Raw genomic sequence first — 22,411 nt, forward strand, 5'->3', positions numbered from 1 at the left:
CCACATAAACGGATATGTGTTTGAAAAGACGACAAATCGTGCGAACAAAACCGAGGGGCTGCTGACTTGAGAAATCATTGAACCATTTCATCCAAAATCAGACAGGCAATCGCTAAAAGTCGCTGGAAATCACTCGAGTCGCATGATTCCTGATTTCCTCATGATTTCTTAAAGTATAGATACATTCATAGGCATAGATACATTCTCGATGTCATCCCCTGTTACAAATGAAAAATTTTTAAATGTTTACCAGAGAATAAAAGAATTATTCTAATTTCTTTAATAATCTCTGTTATTGATCGAGTATCCACGTATCTCCGATCGTAAATTAATTATTGTTAATCTATGACAATCAATCAATATTCAATATTCATTTCTCGAGAGTCTAAAAATCAATGATTTCCAAAACCTAGAAATCACTTTCAACCGTCGGAATAGGTAATCTCATTGATTCGGAAATCACGGGAATCAGAGTCTAAATCACAAGAAATCGATTCCTTTCGGAAATCGTCGTGTCACCGAATCCGCGAGTGAGCAACCCCTCGAATAAAACGATGAAATTTGACTAGATATATCCGTTTATCGGAGGGTTGCCTGCGTGTATAGGTATAATGACGTGTGATACCTGTCGGAAAGCTTTGCCGAAGCTTAATATTCAGGGAATCTGGGATACCTAAAGCCGCAGAAACACGATGTCCCCGGGATTGCGAAGGGTGATAACGAGGGGGGAGTGGAAATAGGGATTGGAGGGGGGGGGGGGGCAAAAAAGCCCGGCGAGTTTCGTTTTTAAACTCGATTAAATTTCATTAGCTCGCGCATTTACGAATTAGCCAACCCTCCTTTTCCCCGTGCAGCTTTTCGCTTCCGCCGCCGCGTCTGTCTACACAAGGTGAACGAAACGGCGAGTAGCAGCAGCTTTAGCAAGCCTTTTACGACTTTGGGGACGATGGATTTTTACATGCGCATACATCTACGTACGGGGAATTCCATGCAAACCCGACCAACGTCGTCTGACTTTCGTGATTTTGTTTAAAAAAAAAAAAATTTCAGTAATTGTACACCAACTTTGAAACAGTATCCTGAATTTTTTCAAATTTTCTATTCGACCGATCAATTGTATACAAATATATAAAGTGATCTTCAAAAGCATCGTTTCTTTAAATTCTAAAAATATTCTCAGAAACTGTATTTTCTATTCAAGATATTTCAATGACGGGCTCATGACGGACCGATTTCGTATCCCGTTTCTTTTTCGGCACTTTAAATTTTTTTAGTTAACTAAAACGTTGTCTGAACCGTATGGAAAATTCCAAAAACATTCTCAAAACATGTATTTTTCACTTGGAACATGTCTAGACACGTTCCATTACGGAAGGATATTTGTAAATTTTTTGTCACATTCAACTTTTTAATCGACTTCATAATGAAACCGATGAAGAAATATTGTAAGTGAAAAATACAAGTTTTGACAATGTTTTCGGAATATTCAAACCGTTTAAACAATGTTTTAGTCGATACAAAATAATCAAAAGTGATAAAACAGAATAGAAAACCGAGCACAATTTCGGAGAGTTCGAAAAAACGTCCTTCTCGAAATGACTTTCAATATTTGTAAATAATTATTAACAGCAATAATGCAATAATGAAAAAAAAAACATGCAATAATATTAACCAGTTGAATAATAAATCTGACGAAAATTCAGGGTACTCTTAAAGAGTTGGGAAAATTGCAGAATAAATTTTGAACAAAATTAAAAATGGCGAGGGTCAAACGTTGGTTGGATTCGCATGGAATTCCCCATATATTCATAACCAATGTATACGTGCTATGCCTTCGGTATAATACGTAACATTCTCACAGCCATACCCGGGGCTTTATTACTCGCCCTCTAATTCCCACACCACGCGTGGATAGAGAATCGCGTCCACTAGCCCTGCGGCACGAGTCGTGCGAAAAAAGGAAATGCTCGATCTTTATTTTATTCCCACCTCGCCCCGAAGATACGATAATTAATGTGTATCGTGTATGCGCTGCGATAATTAAAATTTGCAAACTCGTTGATGAAACGCGTTGTTAACTCGGTTGAAAAAATTCAATTTAAAATTTTTCCGCGAGGTTTATTTATTTATTTATTTATTTTCAAAGTATTTATTGAAACTTTCGCCGGATCAGGTTGTAATAACGTTGTAATTCACAATTTGTTTGTTTGCAAAAACGAGACCGCGGAGAGAATAAAGAAAAAACGAACGAACAGCGAGGAGTGCGCAACGCGGTTTTATCGTCGGCGACGAGCTTGCGAGAGCTTTCAAACGGATGCTCAATCGTGCGAACCGATTTCGGCGTCGTCGCGAGATTTATAAGGGACTCTCCGCGACTCACGGCAAAAAATAACTAAACAAATCGATAAATAACTCTTCCACCTACCCTGCATCCCTCTCCTGCACATCCCCTCATTCCAACCCGGCTGGCATCGAGAGTCGATTCCAATGACGTTCAGCAGGCGGTGATTTATTTCCCGTGGGTACCTGCCTACCCATACTTGTTCATTTCTGTTATTTCTTTCGTTTTCTTATTGTTCGTTTTTTTTTTATTTTTTTATTTTTTTATACAGGTTTCCTTACGTTACCGCTTTTCACACCTCCCATTCCGTTACGGACATACCTAGACCGACTTTCGGTTGCAGATCGTGGCTCAAAAGCCAAGGCAGAAGCAAGAGAAAAGAACTTAGGGGGTGAAAGAAATTAATCCATAAACCATTGTGCACGGATAAGGGTTGTGAAAATTTAGAGGGGTGACAAACAAAGAAGAAATCGAATCTCAGAACGGAGAGGACTCTGGAAGGGTAGATCAATTTTTTCATTTCATACCGTCAGACTTACGGAGAAACGCGAGAACGAGAGACGGGGAATAAAGGAAAGAGAAGAAGAAACTGGAGAACAAGTCGGAGATGCGTATATTACCTACCTCGAGCTTTTGAGAGAACGGAGAAATGAGAATTCTCAATATCACGATGATCTATGACACGGGATTGAGGAAATTGAAGCAAGGAGGATAAGGGGTAGAAAATCTAACACGCGCTACTTCACCGTCTGCTGAAATCTATGAGATGGTTAAAAATTACAATTCCGCATTGAATTTTCTCAAACTCTCGTTTCGATGCATTTTCTCCGTTGTATAATATCTATTGGATAGAAAATTAGAGGAGAAACGGGGCAGAAAATCGATTCAATATCTGCGCTGATAGTTTTACGTTGTGTGATAATTACCAGGGTTAAGTTTTTAACTTTATTGTAAGGGTGCATCTTTAGAAAAATCCTTATTTTGCAACTTCGGGATTACTTAAAGTTTACCAAACCCTTAATACAGCATCGTAAAACTTGAATTTGGTGAATTCAAATTCTTCGGTTATTGCAAAGGTACAAAATGGTAATTTTTGTTTCAACGTTTCGACACATTAACGTTACTAACTTCGCTTCGTTAATAATTAACCGTTTCTGTTACACCTGTTTGCACTCGATGTTTCGGCCTGAATTTTCTTACTCGGTGAATCTGAAGTCAGAATTTAATAATTATAAAATCCAATGTAGCGGATGTGAAATTAAAAAAAAAAAAAAAACCGTAAAATTTGATGATTCTGGCAGAAACTTATTACTCGGGGGTTTTCGGGGTCGCTGATGACAAATCTGAAGTCAGAATTAATAATAAGCCGCGATAAGGCGGCTACGACATGGAAATACTCGAGTTGTGACGCTGAGCATTTTACCGTGACTGAAAGGGTTAAATAATCGGGATTTCGCCTCTTCCGCACGGCGAGAAGAAAAGTGTTACGAAACCAGAAACAAAAGCACAAGACCGTGGGAGAGAGAAAAGGCTGTCTGATCGCGACACGACGTCCCGAGAGGAGCCGATCATTGGCTCGGTCGAGCAGATAGGTGAGAGGATATGGTAGAACCTGGAGGAGCGGTTCCGGGAATGCGAAGGCGGAAGTCGCTACACGGAAGAGGATGGCAGGTCGAGGATCCGGAGAGTAGTTTCTCCTGTGAAACGGACGATATCTTCCAGTCGGCGGACCGACGTCCCCATAAAGCCTCATGGAGGCCCCCCTTCGTCTCGGCTCTATCTCGACGCGACAGACTTCCAGGACGGTGAATATAATCTTGCGGTTTTCCGCAAAAAGAGAAAGACGGAAGAAAGAGGGGAAAGAAATTGGCGAAAAATAGGAGAGGAGAGACGAGGCGAGATTCTTCCTCGCATCGACGCGACGATCGGTGGAAAAGTGACTGGACACGTGTACCGCTGTTCACCGGAAACGAGACCCGGGGGATCAACCCTTGGGCATAGGTACGCGTTTCGGAGTAGGACGCAAGGCGCGGCGGAAACTCGTGCGGCTGACGGACGAGTGACGAACATAACCGAGAAGCGTGCGAGTTCCGACCCTTGAGTTCGCCCTCCTTTACTACTAACCCCAACCTATGGACGACGATATTCATGTCGGTAACGCAATCCACGTGCTTACCCACCGAACGTCACAATGATTATCGTTACACGCGACGTCCTGACGTCTCGTCACCCCTGAAAAGCACGATCCGTTGAGAGGGGTCGGTGTGATGGTTAAATCCGTTCACTTTGAAACGGAAGTATTAACTCAAAACGCCTTTTTTTTCTCGAGGAAAGTAACATTTTTTTGGATGATTTTCAGATGTGTTCAGAACATGAATGCGGTAAATCCTCTCATCAGGGAACCTCGATACAGTTTTTTTGTTCAACATGATTGTTTTCCTCTGTACAACATCTCGACGTATTTCCCGATCATTTGTTTCATCTACGTCAATTTGTCGTTTCGAACATCAAAATAAAGTTAAAAAGTACAGTTCGTACTTGGCCTGAGAATTTAATTATTTATTTTTTACTTTTTCAAGTACCTACTCATTTTCGTTTTTAAATCGAAAAGAGGAAGAAGATAAAACGAATGATTCTAATGCGCGGAGATAGCTGTCATATACACACAGGATATAGGAATAGAAAAATTAAAAATTTGTAATTAATCTGTATTTTTTGGTTCCTTTGATTTTCACTCTCGTATAATCAAGACATATTTTTAAAAACAAGCAAACACTGAACAATTGTTACAGTAAAAATTTGAAATGTTTGAAAACTTGTGGGATTTAATAGCAACGTTTTAATCAAAGGAATTTGTGCTCTCCGTTGAAACAATGAAATAAAATGTGGGTGAAAGGAGATGAGAAATCAGTAAGAAAGTTTTTGAAGTCGGGAGGTTGAATTCCGGTATACCGCGTTCAGAAATCCCGATCACCTCGACTTCCATCGAGTAAGTTGAGGTCTGAAGTGGAGTAGCTCAGGTGGGTTGAATTCAAGGGTTTAAATTCCGTTTGAAACTGCTAACGAACGAAGACTGTTGCAAATTTGGCGTAGGTACGAGGGTGCATGGAATTCCCGGAGAATCCCCCGGAGGGTTTAAATTCAACGATCAGCGGATTTGCGCTGGTTAGGTTGAACGAAGGAGAGAGAAAGAGAGAGAGAGAGAGAGAGAGAGAGAGAGAGAGAAGGTCATGAAGTGAATTCTTATATTGAATTGAATTCAAGTAAACCTCCCGTTCCATGCATCCTTTAACTCCTCCTCTCTTTCTGTAACACGTTCTCCCACACTCTCCGTCTCTCTCTTCCTCTCTCCCTCTCTCTCGCCTCTGAATAGAGCGCTTCGATTCTACCGCCACCATCATCGGTATAAAGTAAAAGATCTTTCAAACGATATTTCCCGATTGGCGATGAATAGATATTATCACCGAACGGATAGAGGTGTACTAAAAATCCACCACCCCATTTCCCTCAGCTTTCTTGCCGCATTCTCATCCAGCAGACGATACTCGACCGATGCTTTCATGCTTACGTTTATATGTATAAGAAACGACACGAGGATTAGGATTAGGATTAAGAACGAGGAAATTTCACGGCAGTAAAGCCGATGGATTTTATACAGTTTCTTTTTGATTTTTGTTGGGTTTAATTTTTTCCATTATTCTATTTATATTTTGTTTTTTACTCCTCTTTTTCAATTACTTTTTTCACACTTTGGCCAACGATGAAACGGACGTTAGAGTACCCGCGTTTAACGCACAAGTGTCAGCAGACCGTTTGCATAACGCTTCTGTACAACGTAGGTTACGTGTCTGTTATGTAGTACACGGAATTTCCATGCAGAGTCGAGATTCCAAACTTTGCCGTTTCGTTTTCTCTTTCTCACTCGCACTCTCACTCGCTCGCTCACTCACTCGCTCACTCTCTTTTGCTCGCTCCATCTCCGGCCGTCTTTTTTCCTTATACTTTTTGTTAATTTCGTTTTGACTGACAGAATAATCTGCGGAAGACGGGGGGATAATTTAGCCGGCTTCGGGAAAGGCACGAAAGAACCTCTCGCGGGACATGGAACGAGGAGGAGGAGGAGGAGGAGGAGGTTAGAGGGGGTGAACCACGTAGCTTTATCTCGAGGGGTTGAGAGAGAGAGAGAGAGAGAGAGAGAGGAAGAGTGGGGGCGGGAATTCGAGCGAGATTTACGCGCCGAGTTGGCAAGTGTCGCCTCTTCGCGCTCCCCGCGGCCTAAAAACGACTAAATATCCAATTTCTTTCAGCAGCTGGTGTGTTGAAGTCTCCCCCCTCGAAACTCCCGATCAAGTACATAACTAACGATTTTTATCCAATTTCAAACTGCCGCTCAACTGCTCACGCGATCATCTCCCGCAACTTTTCCTCAATTAAAATATAAAAATTTCCCGTTCGCGTACATGTAACTCAATTTCTCTTTCCGCATGCTTGCATACGTATATTAGTACCTGCGATACAAGTAAGGCAAGTCCACAAGTTATTGACACGTTTCGACTCAGTTATCGAACCTCTTATTTTCCAAAATTCTAAATTTACGGCACAAATTGTGAATTTCTCGATCAGATTAGGATTAAACACTGTATATTTTGTATTTTTCGTAATTTTAGAAGTAATGGGGCCATTCAAGTATTAGCTAACACTTTTTGTAAAGTTCATTGGAAAATCGATTCATTGCCTGGAAATGGCAGAAATGCCACTTACATTCACATCCTGATCAATTCATTCCAACTTTATTAAATATTGATTATTATTAATTGTTAATACACGTTAAAAATGTTCAGTAAAACGTGAATTCATTATTTGTTCAGTATGAAATACGTTATGTATCGTCTATCTTCTTAAATGCACGCATTACACGTTGTTGCAATTCGTGCATTATTAACACATCGTTTTAAACAACACTTTTTCACAATTCTCAAGTAGGCGGTGTGTTAGCTTTGAGGACGCACTTCGAGTTTTCTATGTCAGCCAACGCTTGCCTGGAAAGCCTACCACGCCTACCACTATACGATAACATTTGCCAACGTTTCTCTGAATATCCTACTCCTGTTTTAGCGTTAACTAATACTTGAATGGTCTGTAAGGATCAATCAGATGCAACGAAAAAAATTCAATAATCAGGACAGGGTCGATATAACCGGTACCCTTACCTTACACATCCAACCGCATTCACCGACTTTCTTCTCCAGCCAGCTTATCTCTTTCTTCCCAGCTGTTACATTGCATTACTCCTTTTTCACTCCCGGTTATAGGTACAAGCGTAGGTACTCGTTCATTTTAGTTGCCTCGTCGTCGTCACGGCGCGAGGCAATTCAAGATTGCTAAATAGATTTCTCGATGAGAGGAGTACGAGATCACGGGGCGGGTGACAATGGCCGGGAAATGGGTGCCGGAGCCACAATGAGGCTTACGATCACTTAGCGGGCTCCTCGTTCGGCGCTGCTACCCACTGTTATTATCGCCGATTCTTCATTCGCTACCTTCGGCGCCCCAAACCACGAACCTCCAGCCCCAACCGCCGACACCTTCATCGAACCGTTCGACCGGGCAAAGAAGAGCGTGTCTCTCCGGTCCGTAACAACTTTTCCCTCCCCCTTTTCCTCCCTCTCAGTCCCTTTCATGATTTTGACTGCGGGACCGTTACAACCACCTCCGTATTATCGGCTCCTCCGAGTCTAATCCCAGCAAGATGTTGCCCGGGCTCTTTGTGGCAGACGTTGTGCCGAGGCGACGAGGAGAAACGATGGAAAGAAGGGTAAAACGGAGGGGAAGTAATTACTAGGGGCTAAAATAATCATCCCTGTTACCGGATGGCTGCCTTGCTTCCACCAATCTCTCATTCTATCTCCATTTTCCTTACGGATTTGGTATCCAGGGTGAGAAAAAGCGCGCCACTTAAAGTGTCGTACATTGGTAGTATACGACGTGTGCGAATTGGTGCATGATCGACGCTTGGCTTGTTTGCGCAAATTTCGATTCACACGGTTGAATCATCGACGTGTACGGTGTCAAGTGATCCGGTGGATAAAATTACACTCGTTGCGAATTCGAGGATAAGAAGAAGTGAACGGCTATCCCAGAATCGGACCGAGTTGACGGGCGAAAACTCAAGACCTGTTTTCCAAATTACAATATAGATGGTTCTGGAAATCTCGGCGTCGGTTCGTCGTGGCCTATTTCTTCTTCCCCTCGCTCTGCGGCCGGGACGATGGCGAAATGGCGTCGAGACGAGTCGACTTGAAATTCAGGGCGACGTGTCGTATGTCGAATAGACGGCGATACCTATACTCGGGGGCTTGCGTGAGTCGTCGTTTCATTGAAGAAGACGATAGAAAGAGCGAGAAACTCGAGGAGGAACGAACGACGAGCCATGCGAGACTCGAGGAGAATAAAATCTAACTTTTGTATTCAAAGCTAGTGTCGACGTAATGGGATATGTAGAGACTCCTTTCTTTCTTTCTTTCTTGCTTTCTCTCTCCCTGTTTCATTTTTATTTCTCCTCGCCCAACGCATTTAAGAATAAATAAGTTTCACTCCTCCGCGTGGACATCGCGCTCTTTTATTCATAACGGGTTTCTCTGTGCAGCGTCCTGCTATTAATCGATCGACCAATTTTTCGTCACTAAATAATTTCGAACACCAAAATGTGGGGTCAGAGACTGAACTACGCGAATACGGAGCACAGTTATGAAGAATAAGATATAGGAAAAAACCCTCGCGTGGTGGTTTGTTGAAATCTGACAAACTACGTAGCATCTTTGAAACTTTTTTCACAATCTCACAATGTCGCCTTCTGTCTGATCAATTATCAACCCTTTCCCCGTTATTTGAACTGTAGCTCGACTCGACCCAAGCCGAAATACATATAAACTTACTTTGAAGGAAACTGAACCCAGAAATCCTACATTGACCCTCTACGTACAAAAATTTAAGGACAAAGCCTACATCGAACCTCCAACTCCTGAAAATTAAAGTATCAAATCCTACTTTGACGTTCTCGGTAGACGATTGAAACCATTTTCACACTATTCAATTTACAGATCCTCCATTGAACCTGTAACTCCTCATATATAGATATAATTATTACAGCGACATTCGAGTGTTAACAATGAATAATCCAAGGGCTATTTCGACATAATTTTGACGAGTTTTGATAACATTTGTATCAAAATTAAGTATCGCATTTCAAATGTATTCATTCAACGTTCTCACGAATACAAAATCACTTTCAACTGATTGAATATACAGAAAATACGATTAAAGGCTTGTGTAAACCGATTCCCATTTATTGGTATTTCAATTAGATTTCATACGTTTTAATCGTATCTTTTGTATTTCTACCATAATCAATCGGAATCGTTCAATCTTTATCAGCGGGTTAGGATTTTGAGCGTTGAAGGAAGGTTTCAAGCGAGCAGGAGGTTCCAAACATACCCTACTTTGAGCCTAAATTTGGTAAATCAGTAAATTGAGGACACTTTCAGCGTCAAATCAGGGTCCGATATTGCATTGAAATAGAACATACTTGACTATCTCTAAGTCCTACGCAGAGGCTCCTTTAAAGTAGGAGCTAAATACATGCATAGTTTTATCGACGTAAAACATACGATAATCGCGATCAAAAATCGTGTCGTAAAAAACCGGATTTTTTGTCCGAGTGACGTGAATGGAATTGCGGAAGTGAAAGCACAGTGAGGAATAGAATGCGGCTGAAGCTTGACATAAAGACAAAGAAAGAGAAAAGCGCCGCGACCGAGATCGTTGAGAGTTTTCCTCAACGGGATGCTATACGCACTACGGTGTAACTTTCCCTCCTCTCTCTCTCTCTTTCTCTTCCTCTCTCTTGCCAGCCTGTTGATTCCGCGTTGAGTCGCGTGGTCTGGTCCGCAAGGTTCGAAACACCGGAGGGAAGACCAAGGACCCCTTTTAAGCGTCCGCAGAACCGCCAAGTAGGAATGTACCAACCGACGCGACGTTGTCCTAGTCCAACCATATCACGTCACCCATGTCAGGAGTAAAAGGATTCGGATAAACGTGATCAAGAGGAAGGGAGAATGAAAACCCGAATTTGTCACCAGGCTGAAGTTAGTAACGTTAACGTAACGAAGCATCGGGTGAAAAAATCATTACATTACGCAGTTTTAAAATGGTTTTGAAGGAGTTGATTTTTCAAAATAAGAGTATGTCATGTCCATCGTGGTTTGCTAAACTTCGGACATTGCAATAGCTGAAAAGTAACGTGTTTTTCTAAACATGCATCGTTACAGTAAAATTACCAACTTCATTATCATGATTTGTCGAACAAAGTGTATCTAGATACGTATATCTGATATTATTATACACTGTCAAATTTCGCTGGCAATTAAATCTTTCTCGCTGCAATATGTACGATGACAAAGTAACTTTGCGATCAAGGGTTGTTAATTTCTACTCGGTTATATTCCAGAAAAATAAATACAAAGATAAAAACGTTGAAAGCATTGACCATTAATCGTGACGATCGTTTCCTTTTGAAAGAGGTCGGTAATAATAACATTGTTCCTACTTCTTCTCTTCTTACTTCCGTTATTACAACAACGCTAATGACCCGGTAGGTTAATCAGCGAATAATCCACCCGCTGTCGTCTTTCTTGATGTCTATTTCAGAGTACACGCGTTCGTAGGTATAATATAATTATCCAATGTAAAGTCAACGTCGTAACGAACGAACGGAACTCAATTTCTTCTTCGATAATTTTACCCAGCGTTATGAAACCTAATTTTACAATTATACTTGCCGGGGGATCATCTTCATCCCTTATACATTGGTTGAGTCAACGACTTCCCTCCCTTATTACCCTCCCATAGCTGCAGCGACAGGGGTGAAAGTATTTCTGAAGTACCACGGGCACATCTTCTCAACGAACTCAAGACTATCCAAGAAACTCTTCCATGGATGTAATGTAAGAGTCTAGCCACTCACGCGAGGTAAAAGGTTGTCAATCGATCGATAATAATTAACGCCCCCACCTCAGCTATGACCTTTCAGTCGTTCACCGTAATTCGTACAAATTCCCATTTTCGCGTCATAGGACTGAAGTGAATCCAAAAATTAGTTCCATTTCCCTCCATGACGTACAGTATTTTTTAAAAATACAAGGTGTTTGCATAAAAAAAGCATTAAAGTAATGACAAGACCACCATTTCGTTACAATGAACTATAAATTATATTTCTTATAAAATGAAACACACAATTTCTTCATGAAGTGTACTCAACGTTTAATGTTCATTCGCATTTGCCTATGAAACCTTTTCTTCTTTTCTAAATGAAACTACAAACACAAGTTAAGGAAAACAACCTGACGTGATGGAATTGTTTGAGTATTTTTCCCGGTTTCAGTGAGTAAAAATCTATAAAAAAAAAAAACAGTATAAAAAAACCTGTGCAGTTTTTTGCATACCTGTGAAGTCAGGCCTTACCGATAGGATGAAAAAACGAGAGTAGGAATTTTACAAACGTAAGCAACGCTCAAGGATGCGCCCGTCCCAGTCACGGTCTGGGTAGCAAGGATGAGTCTAATTCGAGAATCCCTCGAAAGGACTTGGAGAAGAAGCATCAGATAGTGAAAGTAAAGCTCTGCTCCAGATGCACGAGAAGCGACGAGCAGGGAGCGAGAGAGGGAAAGAGACAGGAACACGTAGACGTCGGCGGTAAGCCCCCCCGATTCCCTTTCCCTTTCCCTTTCCCTCACCCTTTTCCCATCCCCGTTCAACCCTCCATAATCAAATCCTACCCTCCTCGCGGCACTTCGCTCGGCACCCTCTTCACACGAAAGGAATGTTAATGCGACAATACCTCCGTTCTGACTCACCTTCGGCAGACGGCCGGCTGTCTTTCCTCCGGTTCTTTCCTCTCGCACCCCGGAATCTGCGTTACATGGTTATACGGGATACCGACGACGGGAAGATAGGCAGGGCCAGGTATTTTGCGGATATCTTTTGCGCACGGCGAAATTCCTGATCGATACCGCTTCAGACGTTAGCGATACCAATGGAAAAGTGGCGGGTCACTCGACTCCTTGTTTCCCTTCGTGCACCCGGCATGAGACAGTGAGAATCCAAGACGCCAAGATGTGACGTTGAAGAAGAATCGTGAGATCGGAGGAGGATATTTGTTTACTTTTATGCACGCTGTTGTTTCCTGCAATATTCTTTCGGAGCGTTATTCGATACCCCTTAATTAGCATCTCTCTCATTTATTTTGTTTATTTACTTTCGTTTTCTTCTTCCATCACCCGTTTTCCCTTCCGTTTTTCATCATCCACTTTTTTCCAAACCCTACGGCCAAACGTAGACCGGGTATCCTCCCTCTTCCGATCCTTCCCGTGACCGAGCTTTGTACTCTTAACGTTTGTTTGCTCAGCCCTTAATCAGGCAGAACAAACGTCGGTCTTCGACGCAGCTGATGTTTGCCGAGAGTTCGAGACTCCGCCATCAATTAAATTGGAACTCGACGACTGCTGTTGCACGCGGTTCTCTGCTCTGAGAAGTAACCGCATGTACAGTACAGACACGGATGTATAGAAACGGCAGTAGCACAGAGAGAAAGAGAGAGAGAGAGAGAGAGAGACTCACTAGAACCTGTTTTCTTCGCGCTAGTTATCTCTTCTCCTTGTTGGCCAATTCCGCCGCAATGTATGTACAAACGAAGGTGAAACATACATCCACAACAAGCATTACACATTCATCCATATCGCGTTATGTGTACGTACAGACGCGACATAGGAAGTTGGTTGCGCGTATATGCATGTGCGGCATGTCTTCCCGTACCATCGGAGTTCGTCGTAGGTGGATACACACCTGCAGCCCCTAGGCAGCAACTGCGACTGCAACCTAGCCAGCAGTCTCAAGGATGTCGAGTGCGACAAAGGAATCTATCCTCCACGTTGGCATCCAGCTATCATCCCATTGCTACTCCAGACTGTGTACAGAATTGACGAGCTCAAAAGCCATCCACACAATACCGCAAGATGCGCGTGCACCGATGCTTGCTCGCTCTAGCACTCGATGCCCACTGACGCATATCGATATCGAGACGTCCGTTATACACCGCCGTGAAAATGGAATTTACGTTTGCTTTGGTTAGATTATACCTTGGCAAAGTCATCCGATTCACCCTATTATTTTGTTTACTCCCGACTCGTTCGTAACGTCAACTTTTTTGCCCTACGAATCGGGACGAAAGTATAAAGCGCATTATTCCCTCTCTTTACTAAGGGAGTAAATCTACCGGCGGGAATAATCTTCGGCTTTATTTCCTTGTTACATAATGTATACTATTAATCCTAATACCGTAGATGTGAAAATCTGCTGACATTATGGTGAAACCGAGGCACGCGCGTTACTCTATGAGAAATCAAAATCAGCCGGAGATGAATTTACCCACCCGGATTCCTTTACCGGTGTGTACGTATATATGGATACCGAAAATTCAGTCAGCTATTTCCGTTTGGCATTCCTCGACGCGGCTCAATGGCTTAAATCTGTTATACCCATCCACCTCCCGTCTCATCTCCCTTGCCCTTCTTCGTCCTCTCTCTCTCGCTTTCTCTCTCTCTCTCTCTACCTCTCTCTCTCTCACTCTCTATCTCTCCAACATCGGTTCAGAGGGTCACGATTTTATCGAATGAGGGATTGACAAGAGTGCAAAAAAAAAAAAAAAAAATTCCATCGCTTATAAATATCTAAAAAAATCTTCTCGGTATTATCGATTAAACCGTGTTTGAAAAAAAAGAGATCCCCCGCCCCCCCAATCTTTTCGCGTTTCCTTCTCATTTTTCCGACCTTCCGTACCACCTCAACGACTATATCAAATTCCCATCCGACGAGTATAAGCGCGAAAATGTCGGTTATGGGTGGTAGAAAAAGCGAGCGATGGGAGGGGCAGAAGGGGTAGGGATTAGATATCTCGGCGTTAAATGAGATTAAAATTCCGGGTCAGTCCAATAACCCGGAAAATGTTGAAACGCGGAGTGACAAGGGGTGGGTGGGGATGGGGGCATGGAACGGGGGATGGTGACGGCCTTGGTCTGCGGTCCGAATCAGCGGTGGTGCAGAAGCATGAGGAGCATGAAAAAGGAGATGATATAGGGGGTGAGCTGCAGGTCGAGTCCCAACCCCCGGTTAACGAACGCGTCCGAGGACGTCGTCGCCGTCGCTGCGGAAGGGAACGTGAGAGGGAGGAAAGGAGGTATAAAGAGGAAAACGCGAGGTTTTCTAGCCAGCGGCTATAACCAATCCTCCGCGACGTCCGGAACTCCGGTGAGGTGCGGTCGTGCCGTGAATTCGCTAGCCTCCCGATCGTGCTACATTTTAACATTGTTTAACTTCCAGCTGAATTAGCTACCGTCCAACGCACCGCATTGTTCGACGCCTGTGCATTTGCCCCTTTTCACTCTTCTCTCCCACTCACCGTTACGCGATGTCGGAGAGAGCTGGTGCCCCACCAAGCACGCGGATTTCGTTAATAATTCCACATCCTCTTCCTCTTCCTGTTACTCTTCCTCCATTTCGTTACATTCAATTCCACAAGTTGAGAAACGCGAGACGGCAAATTATTTAACTATCGCTCAAGGGTGGGGTGGGCACTCACGGGGTTGTACAGACAATTCACCGCGGTGTTGGAAAAATATATAACATGCATATGTGCGCAGGTACTTATGTACGTTCATTTCGACACGATGTAGGTACGTACATTTTTTTCTTCCTTGCAACGTCGCGGAAAGGTGTGCTAAATATGCACGCATTAGGGTGGTTGATTTTTCGAAGCGTGTTTTTTTTTTCTTTCCATTTTTCTTTTAAAGTGCTACTCGAAAAATTTGTGACAAATACTGAAAAAAATACCGTCGTACAACCTGTAGGAAGTAAGAAAATATTTAGAGATAGCCAGCAATTATTGTTATGTTTTTCATTTATTTTTATGTCTGCACCTTACGGACTTGTATGTATATTAGTATATTTTTTTCGTATAGTGGTCCGATTAATCATTGTTCATAAGAATCAGTATCGAAAACGAAACAGGGACATCAAGGTGATGCGATACTTCTATTTCGATAACAAAAACTGTTATCCAAATTTCTCCGAGACGATTAATCTTTCGGATAAAAGACGAGAACAGCCAATTGCGGAATTGTTGGGCGCAGTTTGCTGTTGATTGGTGAACGATTAATTGAACCACGATACAAAACAAATAATATAATGTCTATTCAAGTCCGTAAGGTGTATAAACATAAAAATAAGTAAATAAAAATTCCAGTACTCGGTAGCGACCTCTGAATATTTTCCTACCTCCTCCAGGTACTTACGAAAGTTTTTTTTCAACATTTGTCACAAATTTCTCGAGTGATACCTTAAAACAAAAAAAGTTGAAAAACCAACCACCCCAGCATATATGCAGGTACACTCCGCGTCTGCGGAACTTATACGGGCATGACTTTTATCGTATGGCTCGAGTGATCATCTCATTGGGAGTACCGAGCCTGGACCGGAGGTTCGGCACGCGGTGAATGCTGATTCTGAGTTTTGATATCTGGTATTCCGTCGGTGCAACAGTCATAGATGCGCTGCATCGCGACGCCCGGCTCAGGGCGTACGTATTATATCAGAAAAGGCGTGCGGTATGGGAACCAGAATCAGGGAAAGGGAGGGAGCCAGTCTCTCCTCTCATCTTCCAGTCAAGGTGTGGGACCACACCGTAGAGCCATACTCCGCACCGACACGCTGTGATGTCGCCCGTCACCGCGGGCGAGAGAATTCCGAATTCTCGGTACACGCGAAACTCGTGCCAGCAATAAGGACGCGAAGGATATTCCCCTTTCTCACTCTCGGACGAAATGTTTTGCATTTTAAGAAGGTGTCAGATCCCCTACGCGCCATCCAGAGCCATCTCCTCCTCCATCCTCCCGCCCCTTTCCACCATACCTCGTTTCACCAACTCCACGCGAATAGTCGGAGCTTAAGATATCCGAAATAATTCTCGACTGTTTGCCCGCAGACACCTAGTGCTGCCAAAATTTTCCCTCCGCGCCCCGTTTTCTCTCATCTCTCTCCAAAGTGATCGAAATACACTCCAGACCGATCTATAGCATCGAATAATATCCACGTTACGATTAAGTTTGATAATTTTAAGACATTTTATCCGAATAATCGGTTTTTTATCGACAATAACTATGAAGTTTTTACTCTACATTAGGTTTTGTCCTTCTTGTTTAAAAATATTGTGATTCTCCTTGTTCCTTTCTTTCTCTAAGGCCACGTTTTTAATTACCGGTAATGGTTGTCGATGTTGCTGAAAATCTTGTTGATACATACATGTGTGTTGACACGATATTACCGAAAGACCCTGATAAGTTCATTCTTTCACGTATGCTTAATGCAAGTATAAGATGATTAGTTGTTTTTTCTTTGGACGGTTATATCATGATTGTTGACTCCAATTTTTGTGATTGTAAATAAACTAATTACAGTTCTGAGGAGGGCACCCCCTTCAAAAATCCGAAATTAAAAATGAGACTTTAGTTCTCGATTGACCTACGACGCCGAAAAAACATTACAATGATTAAGAGATTGTTGATATTGCGCACCGTACAGTAAATATCATTTTGAGTAAATATTTTCATTTCAAAGTGTACGGGTTAATTTCAAGTATAGATTGAGAGGTGAGAACGTATGTTTGAACTACAGCGATATAGGTATAGTCTTCATTCGTCGATTAATTGAGTAGATAAGGTTCGATAATGGGGGAAATAGAATGGTTATACAGTTGCCGGCTCGGGCGGGTAATCGGTATGAATATCCTGACTGCGGGAGGAGAGGGAGGATGTCGGTTATCGCGCTCTCTCGACTGCAACAGCGTGGACGCAGAGGGTCGTTTTAGATCGGAATTATCGTATCGTCGTTCGTTCGTTTATTCGTTCGTTCGGATTCCCCGGAGTTGATAACGGAATCTACTTTAAGAGTACAATAGTCGGTACCTGTAGAGAGAGAGAGAGAGAGAGTGAGAGCGAGAGGGGGAAGAAGAGGAGGAGGGACGGAGTTTCGAGGATCTGGAACCGAGCTTTCCGCCTTCTCTCAACGGTCTGCGAGGCTCCAAACAGGAATTCCTCGGAGAGCCTGGAGGCTAGAAGCAGCGTGCGGAGGAGGTCCTGGTCTGCTGAAGAGAAGGAGAAGGAGGAGGAGGAGGAAAGGAAGAGCAACGGCAAGCGAGGCCGAACGACCAGAGCTTTTATTTACAGAGTCATTTACATCTACGTGCTTTCCTATCGGTTTCGCGATCCTCTCCCTCTTCTCTCCGTCTCACCTTTCACCCTCGGGCCAAGAACCGGCTGCAGTCCGTCCCGCAGGACGTCAATAGTGAGACGAAAATTGCCTACCACAGTGCCGTACTAACCGGATGAAAAAAGTAGTGAAAAAGTGCTGGGTTAATAGAGAGACACGCGGCATGCGTTGTTAATGCAGAGCGAATGAAAACGGTGGATCAAAATGTATTATCGCATTATCTCTGTCCGTTGATCGAAATTAGATTAGCTGTCATCGAACCGATATGGCTAAGCCGAGATGAAACAGCGGGCCCCGTGAAACGAAAAACGAGAGACGAGGTGCGCCTCTTGCGAGACCGACGAGTCACCTGGATTCTGCGGAAATCGATTCCCGCGTCGTCGACGCGGTTTTACAGTCGACGGCGGTTGTTCGCGAATCGACATTCAGGTGTTGAAATTGATAACTTGTATACGCAGTTTAACAAGCGGCTTTAAACTGGACATGAACCAGCCCTCGAACTTCCCGCTCTCACACTGCAGGTTACAAGTTTACGGGAAAAGAAAAAGAATAATGTCCGATTCAAATTTCGAACTATAAATTCTAATTCGTAATTACCGATTTCAAGGCCCTCGAATGCCGTATTACATCAAAATATGACGACTTCTTTTTTATTTCGAACCATTACAATGGATCCACTGTTACAAATTTTGGAAGTCTGACCTTGGATGCGTTATCGGTGATCCAAAAAAACCTCCGTCTACCAATTTCTACCGAAATCGGAATATTTTTAGAGTTTTCTTCAAAATGATCGGAGGTGATTGTCTAAACTTCAAAATGTAGAGATTCAATAATAACTCACCTTCTCGTTGTCCGGGTGATTACAGCAATAACTTCCTTTAGTCTCTGAAAACAGACGAAAAACGGGAAGTTAAAGAGAGAGCAAAAAACGGGAGGCAGATTATAAAAATACCGAAACTCCTGTGCGACAGCGCGATCAAGGTTATTATATCCGCACTTTCCGCAATCGTGTTACAGTTCCGCCGATGCTGTGGATACCTCATCAGCTAGTCGGAGCACCCCTCGGCTACTCGGTGACCCTCGAGTGTCACTCCGAGGCACACCCGACATCCCTAAACTACTGGACCCGCGAGGACGGACACATGATTCACGACAGCGAGAAACACAGGGCGGTTACTCTTCCCGACAAACCGTCATACAAAACTCACATGCAGTTGACCATTCACAGTTTAACGGTAAGTACTTGAAAAATGTTTAGCCCGAATTTTCTTAGTCAGCTTTGAAAACTGTCTCTGAGGTAGATCCTATAATTTGAAAATTACCGTAGAGTGGTTCGGAAAAGCGTTTTTTTTTTTTTTAGATTTCGATCTTCTCCGAGATTTTTCCACTTTTTCTGGGATGAAAAAAATTTTATACTAATGGACGTTGAAGTTTCGAAAAATGGCTGTTTTAGGGAATTTCAAAATTAAAATATCCTTAAATCCTTCGTTGGCTATGTTTTCTACGACGAAACAAAAGTTTTTGTAAAGCCTAAGATGCGTGCGATTTTTTTTAGTACCGTAAAATCTATGTTGAAATTCGCAGGAAACTAATTTGTTTAACTTTCAAATATTAAAATATTTCACTGGTCTTTATTTCTCTCGTTCCTTTACAGCGGACAAGCGCTAACCCGAAACCGGAGGAATGTGACCCAATATTAAATACCGCCTCATCAAATTATTATTATTAATTTTTTGTAAATTTTTTTTCAAAACTTTAGGAGAATCCTTATAACCTGACGTTTATTGGCTTTTTTTTTGTTCAATATTTTTACCGAAGAATGAATCTCGTGCGCAAAAAAAAAAAAAAAATCCACACACATTTCTGATTTGACAAGAAGTTTTGTTCCGACGTACCAAAGGATTTGCGTATATCTCAATTTTGAAATCCCCGAAAATGTTCGTTTTTCAAAATTTCAACGCGTCGTTCAGGCAACGGTAAAAAATTTTTTAGTGAAAAACTGCAAATCTACCTATCCCATCCAACTTTCAAAAAAATTAAAAGTATGTGTAAATGTTTCACAACCACAGTGTACAATATCCGTCTAAATCTTGTTCGCATCGCCTTATTTACAGAAAGATGATTTCGGCACCTATAAATGCGTGGCGAAAAATCCACGAGGTGAAACGGACGGGACTATTCGTTTGTACAGTAAGTATCTGCATAGTCGGGACGACACATAACGCGGCCAACGATACGTACAATAAATATACATAAATACGGTAACCTGTGTTGCACATTACACACTGTACATATATACACAGGTTATACAGGGTGTACGCACTAATCGTGCGCAACGCTTCTCTCCTCGCCCCTCCGGCAGCTAACCAGCCTGCTTCTGTAGCAGGTACACGACGTATACATACATAACAGATTAGCATAGGTGGCCGTATATGTAAATGTGCCGCTCGTAACGTATGCATATGACGTAAAGGGTTGTACGGCATACGTGCTGGCGAAGCGAGGCGAGGCGAGCTGACTCTCTCGCACGCACACACACACACACACACACACGCAAACGCGCGCAATTCCCTCGCCTCACCCCCCCAACCTCACCGCCTTTCTCCCTCTCCATTAGCATGCATCGGTTTTTCGCATTAGCGGCATTCAAATGAAGCCTCCCCTCCCCCTGCCCCCACCACCCTCGGCACACATCTTCCCCCGCACCCTATTTTCACCGTTTAGCATAAAAGGCCTGGTCCGCGCGCAAAAAGAGAAAAAAAGAAAGAAAGAAAAAAAAAAAAAAACGAAAATAATAATATCCGCGAGTCCGAAACGGCCAGCGGCAAATGAAACCTGGGGTATGGACCGCAAAGGTGAGGTGATATTATAGCTGAGGGAAAGGATCAGCTCTCATTGTTACTGGACGCGTTGCTAACGTAAGGATCACGACGTATATATATATAAAAAAAAAAAAATAAGAAAACACTCAGGATCCTATCTCAGATGAGAGAAAAGTTCTCTCTGCATCTTGATGAACAATTGTGTTTTTATTCTCGGAATTAATATGCAAAAACAAGTCCTCGATTATTGCGATAAAAGAGTACGAGAAAATACCGATTTCCAACTATCAATGAGACGGGAAATTGTACGGAAAATTTTCTTTTCTTCCTCCTCGTTCGTTCTTTTTCCATATCTTGGAGATAAGAATTTAAATTTGAATTGGATAAGCGACCTGCCATCCTGCCCGAGTTGAACGAACGAATTTGTCGCGAGTCGTCGTGACGATATCGGATGGATACAGGGCTCGGTAATATCCGGGAAGATCCGAGATAATTAGGAGAATTACCTGCGGTTTGAAAATTGAAAGGTTTTTCCGTTCGTTCTTATTTATTTTTTATTTTCTTTTAATCTTCTTCAAACATCATTCGCTTTGAAATTTCTCCGGTTTGCCGTCACAGTCCGCAATAAAGGAAGGTAAGAGGTCGGGAAGGTGAGGGGAGAGGGAAAAGAAAAAGAAGAATAAAAAAAAAAAAGAAGTAGAAGAAGAAGGAGCAGGAAAATAAGCGGCGCCGAATGCCGAGTTAGGGGAGAGTCACCCGAAATTAAGTGGTAGCAGTCAGAGATATGTCAGACGAGTTTTATTAAGCGGCATAAAAAGGAGATTTGTAGTCGCGGACCGAACGCGGTAGCGGCGGCAAACGGAGTTGGATAAAGAGAAAGAGAAAGAGAAGGAGAAGGGGAGGGAGGGAAAAAAGAGGGACTAGGGGAAGGCGGAAGCAGGCAGGCCGTAGAGATATGAATTTATTATTAAGGACCGCCTAAGGGCCGCAGCGGCAAAGCGGGAGAGCAAAGACCGCGCGTTTCTTCCTATCCTGCAGTCAGTCGCGGTTTTCCCCACCTCCTCCTCCCCTTGGCCTCGGGGATTTCTCAAGCTTTTGGGAACAAGGGAGAGCGGGCAAAATAAGGGAAGGGCAGCGCTAATTTATTCGGCAAAGTCGAGGTATGCAGTGCTTGAAGATGCCATTTGTATTATAAGGAGAAACTCGCTACTCGCCAACGCGCTCCACCAGATCCGACAATAACCACGGCTCGTTTCCTCGTTACCTTGATTTACCAGAAACGTCGCAACGTCATATCTCCATCCCCACCCCCCTCCCTTACCTTCTTTGTAAAGGTATGCCTCATAATACTTTGTTCGCGAACAAATTCACCGCGAATTTTACATTTACCATTATCATAAATTGTCTGAACTGCAAGTTCAAGCGAATCAACTCAGACAATTTGAAAAAATTTTTCAAAACTTTTCATACAACTTTCACGTTGTAACATGATGATAGTAATTCTCTTTTTTCTTACAAAATATACATGTATATACGTGTGCCCAAAGTTGTGCTGCATATTTATTACGTCTTTTCTTTATTTACTTATTATACTTTGTTATTTCATTGTCGCGTTATTTTTGTAATATTACGTTTCATGTTTTACTACGTTAACTTTCTTGTTGTCTAAGAGGACTTGTACCAATGTGAATGAATTGTAATTCTAATTTTTAATGCTCATTCTCTCAAATTGTCTTATCAATTTTCTTCTGTTCTAACTTGTATGATTTTTACTATACTCGTCATTTTTACCTTATTTATTTATTTATTTACCTATTTAATAATTTTTTCTCTACTTATTCGTTAATTTGGTTCTATTTATATTTATCTATTG

General features: G+C 42.5%; 1 protein-coding gene across 3 annotated transcripts in view; it reads left to right on the forward strand.

Moving 5' to 3' along the window:
* LOC124223773 (neurotrimin) overlaps positions 1–22,411 on the forward strand; it is a 118,337-nt gene that overhangs the window by 75,323 nt on the left and 20,603 nt on the right. For all 3 annotated transcript variants that reach the window (XR_011177684.1, XM_046636018.2, XM_046636019.2), the window contains exons 6-7: positions 18,734–18,951; positions 19,831–19,906. Coding sequence is in view for 2 of the 3 variants with exons in the window: in XM_046636018.2 (XP_046491974.1) it covers positions 18,734–18,951; positions 19,831–19,906 (294 nt within the window). In the remaining variant the exon portion in view is untranslated. The remainder of the gene's footprint in view (positions 1–18,733; positions 18,952–19,830; positions 19,907–22,411) is intronic.

Source organism: Neodiprion pinetum, chromosome 7, assembly GCF_021155775.2.
Source record: "Neodiprion pinetum isolate iyNeoPine1 chromosome 7, iyNeoPine1.2, whole genome shotgun sequence".
NCBI classification, from domain to species: domain Eukaryota; kingdom Metazoa; phylum Arthropoda; class Insecta; order Hymenoptera; family Diprionidae; genus Neodiprion; species Neodiprion pinetum.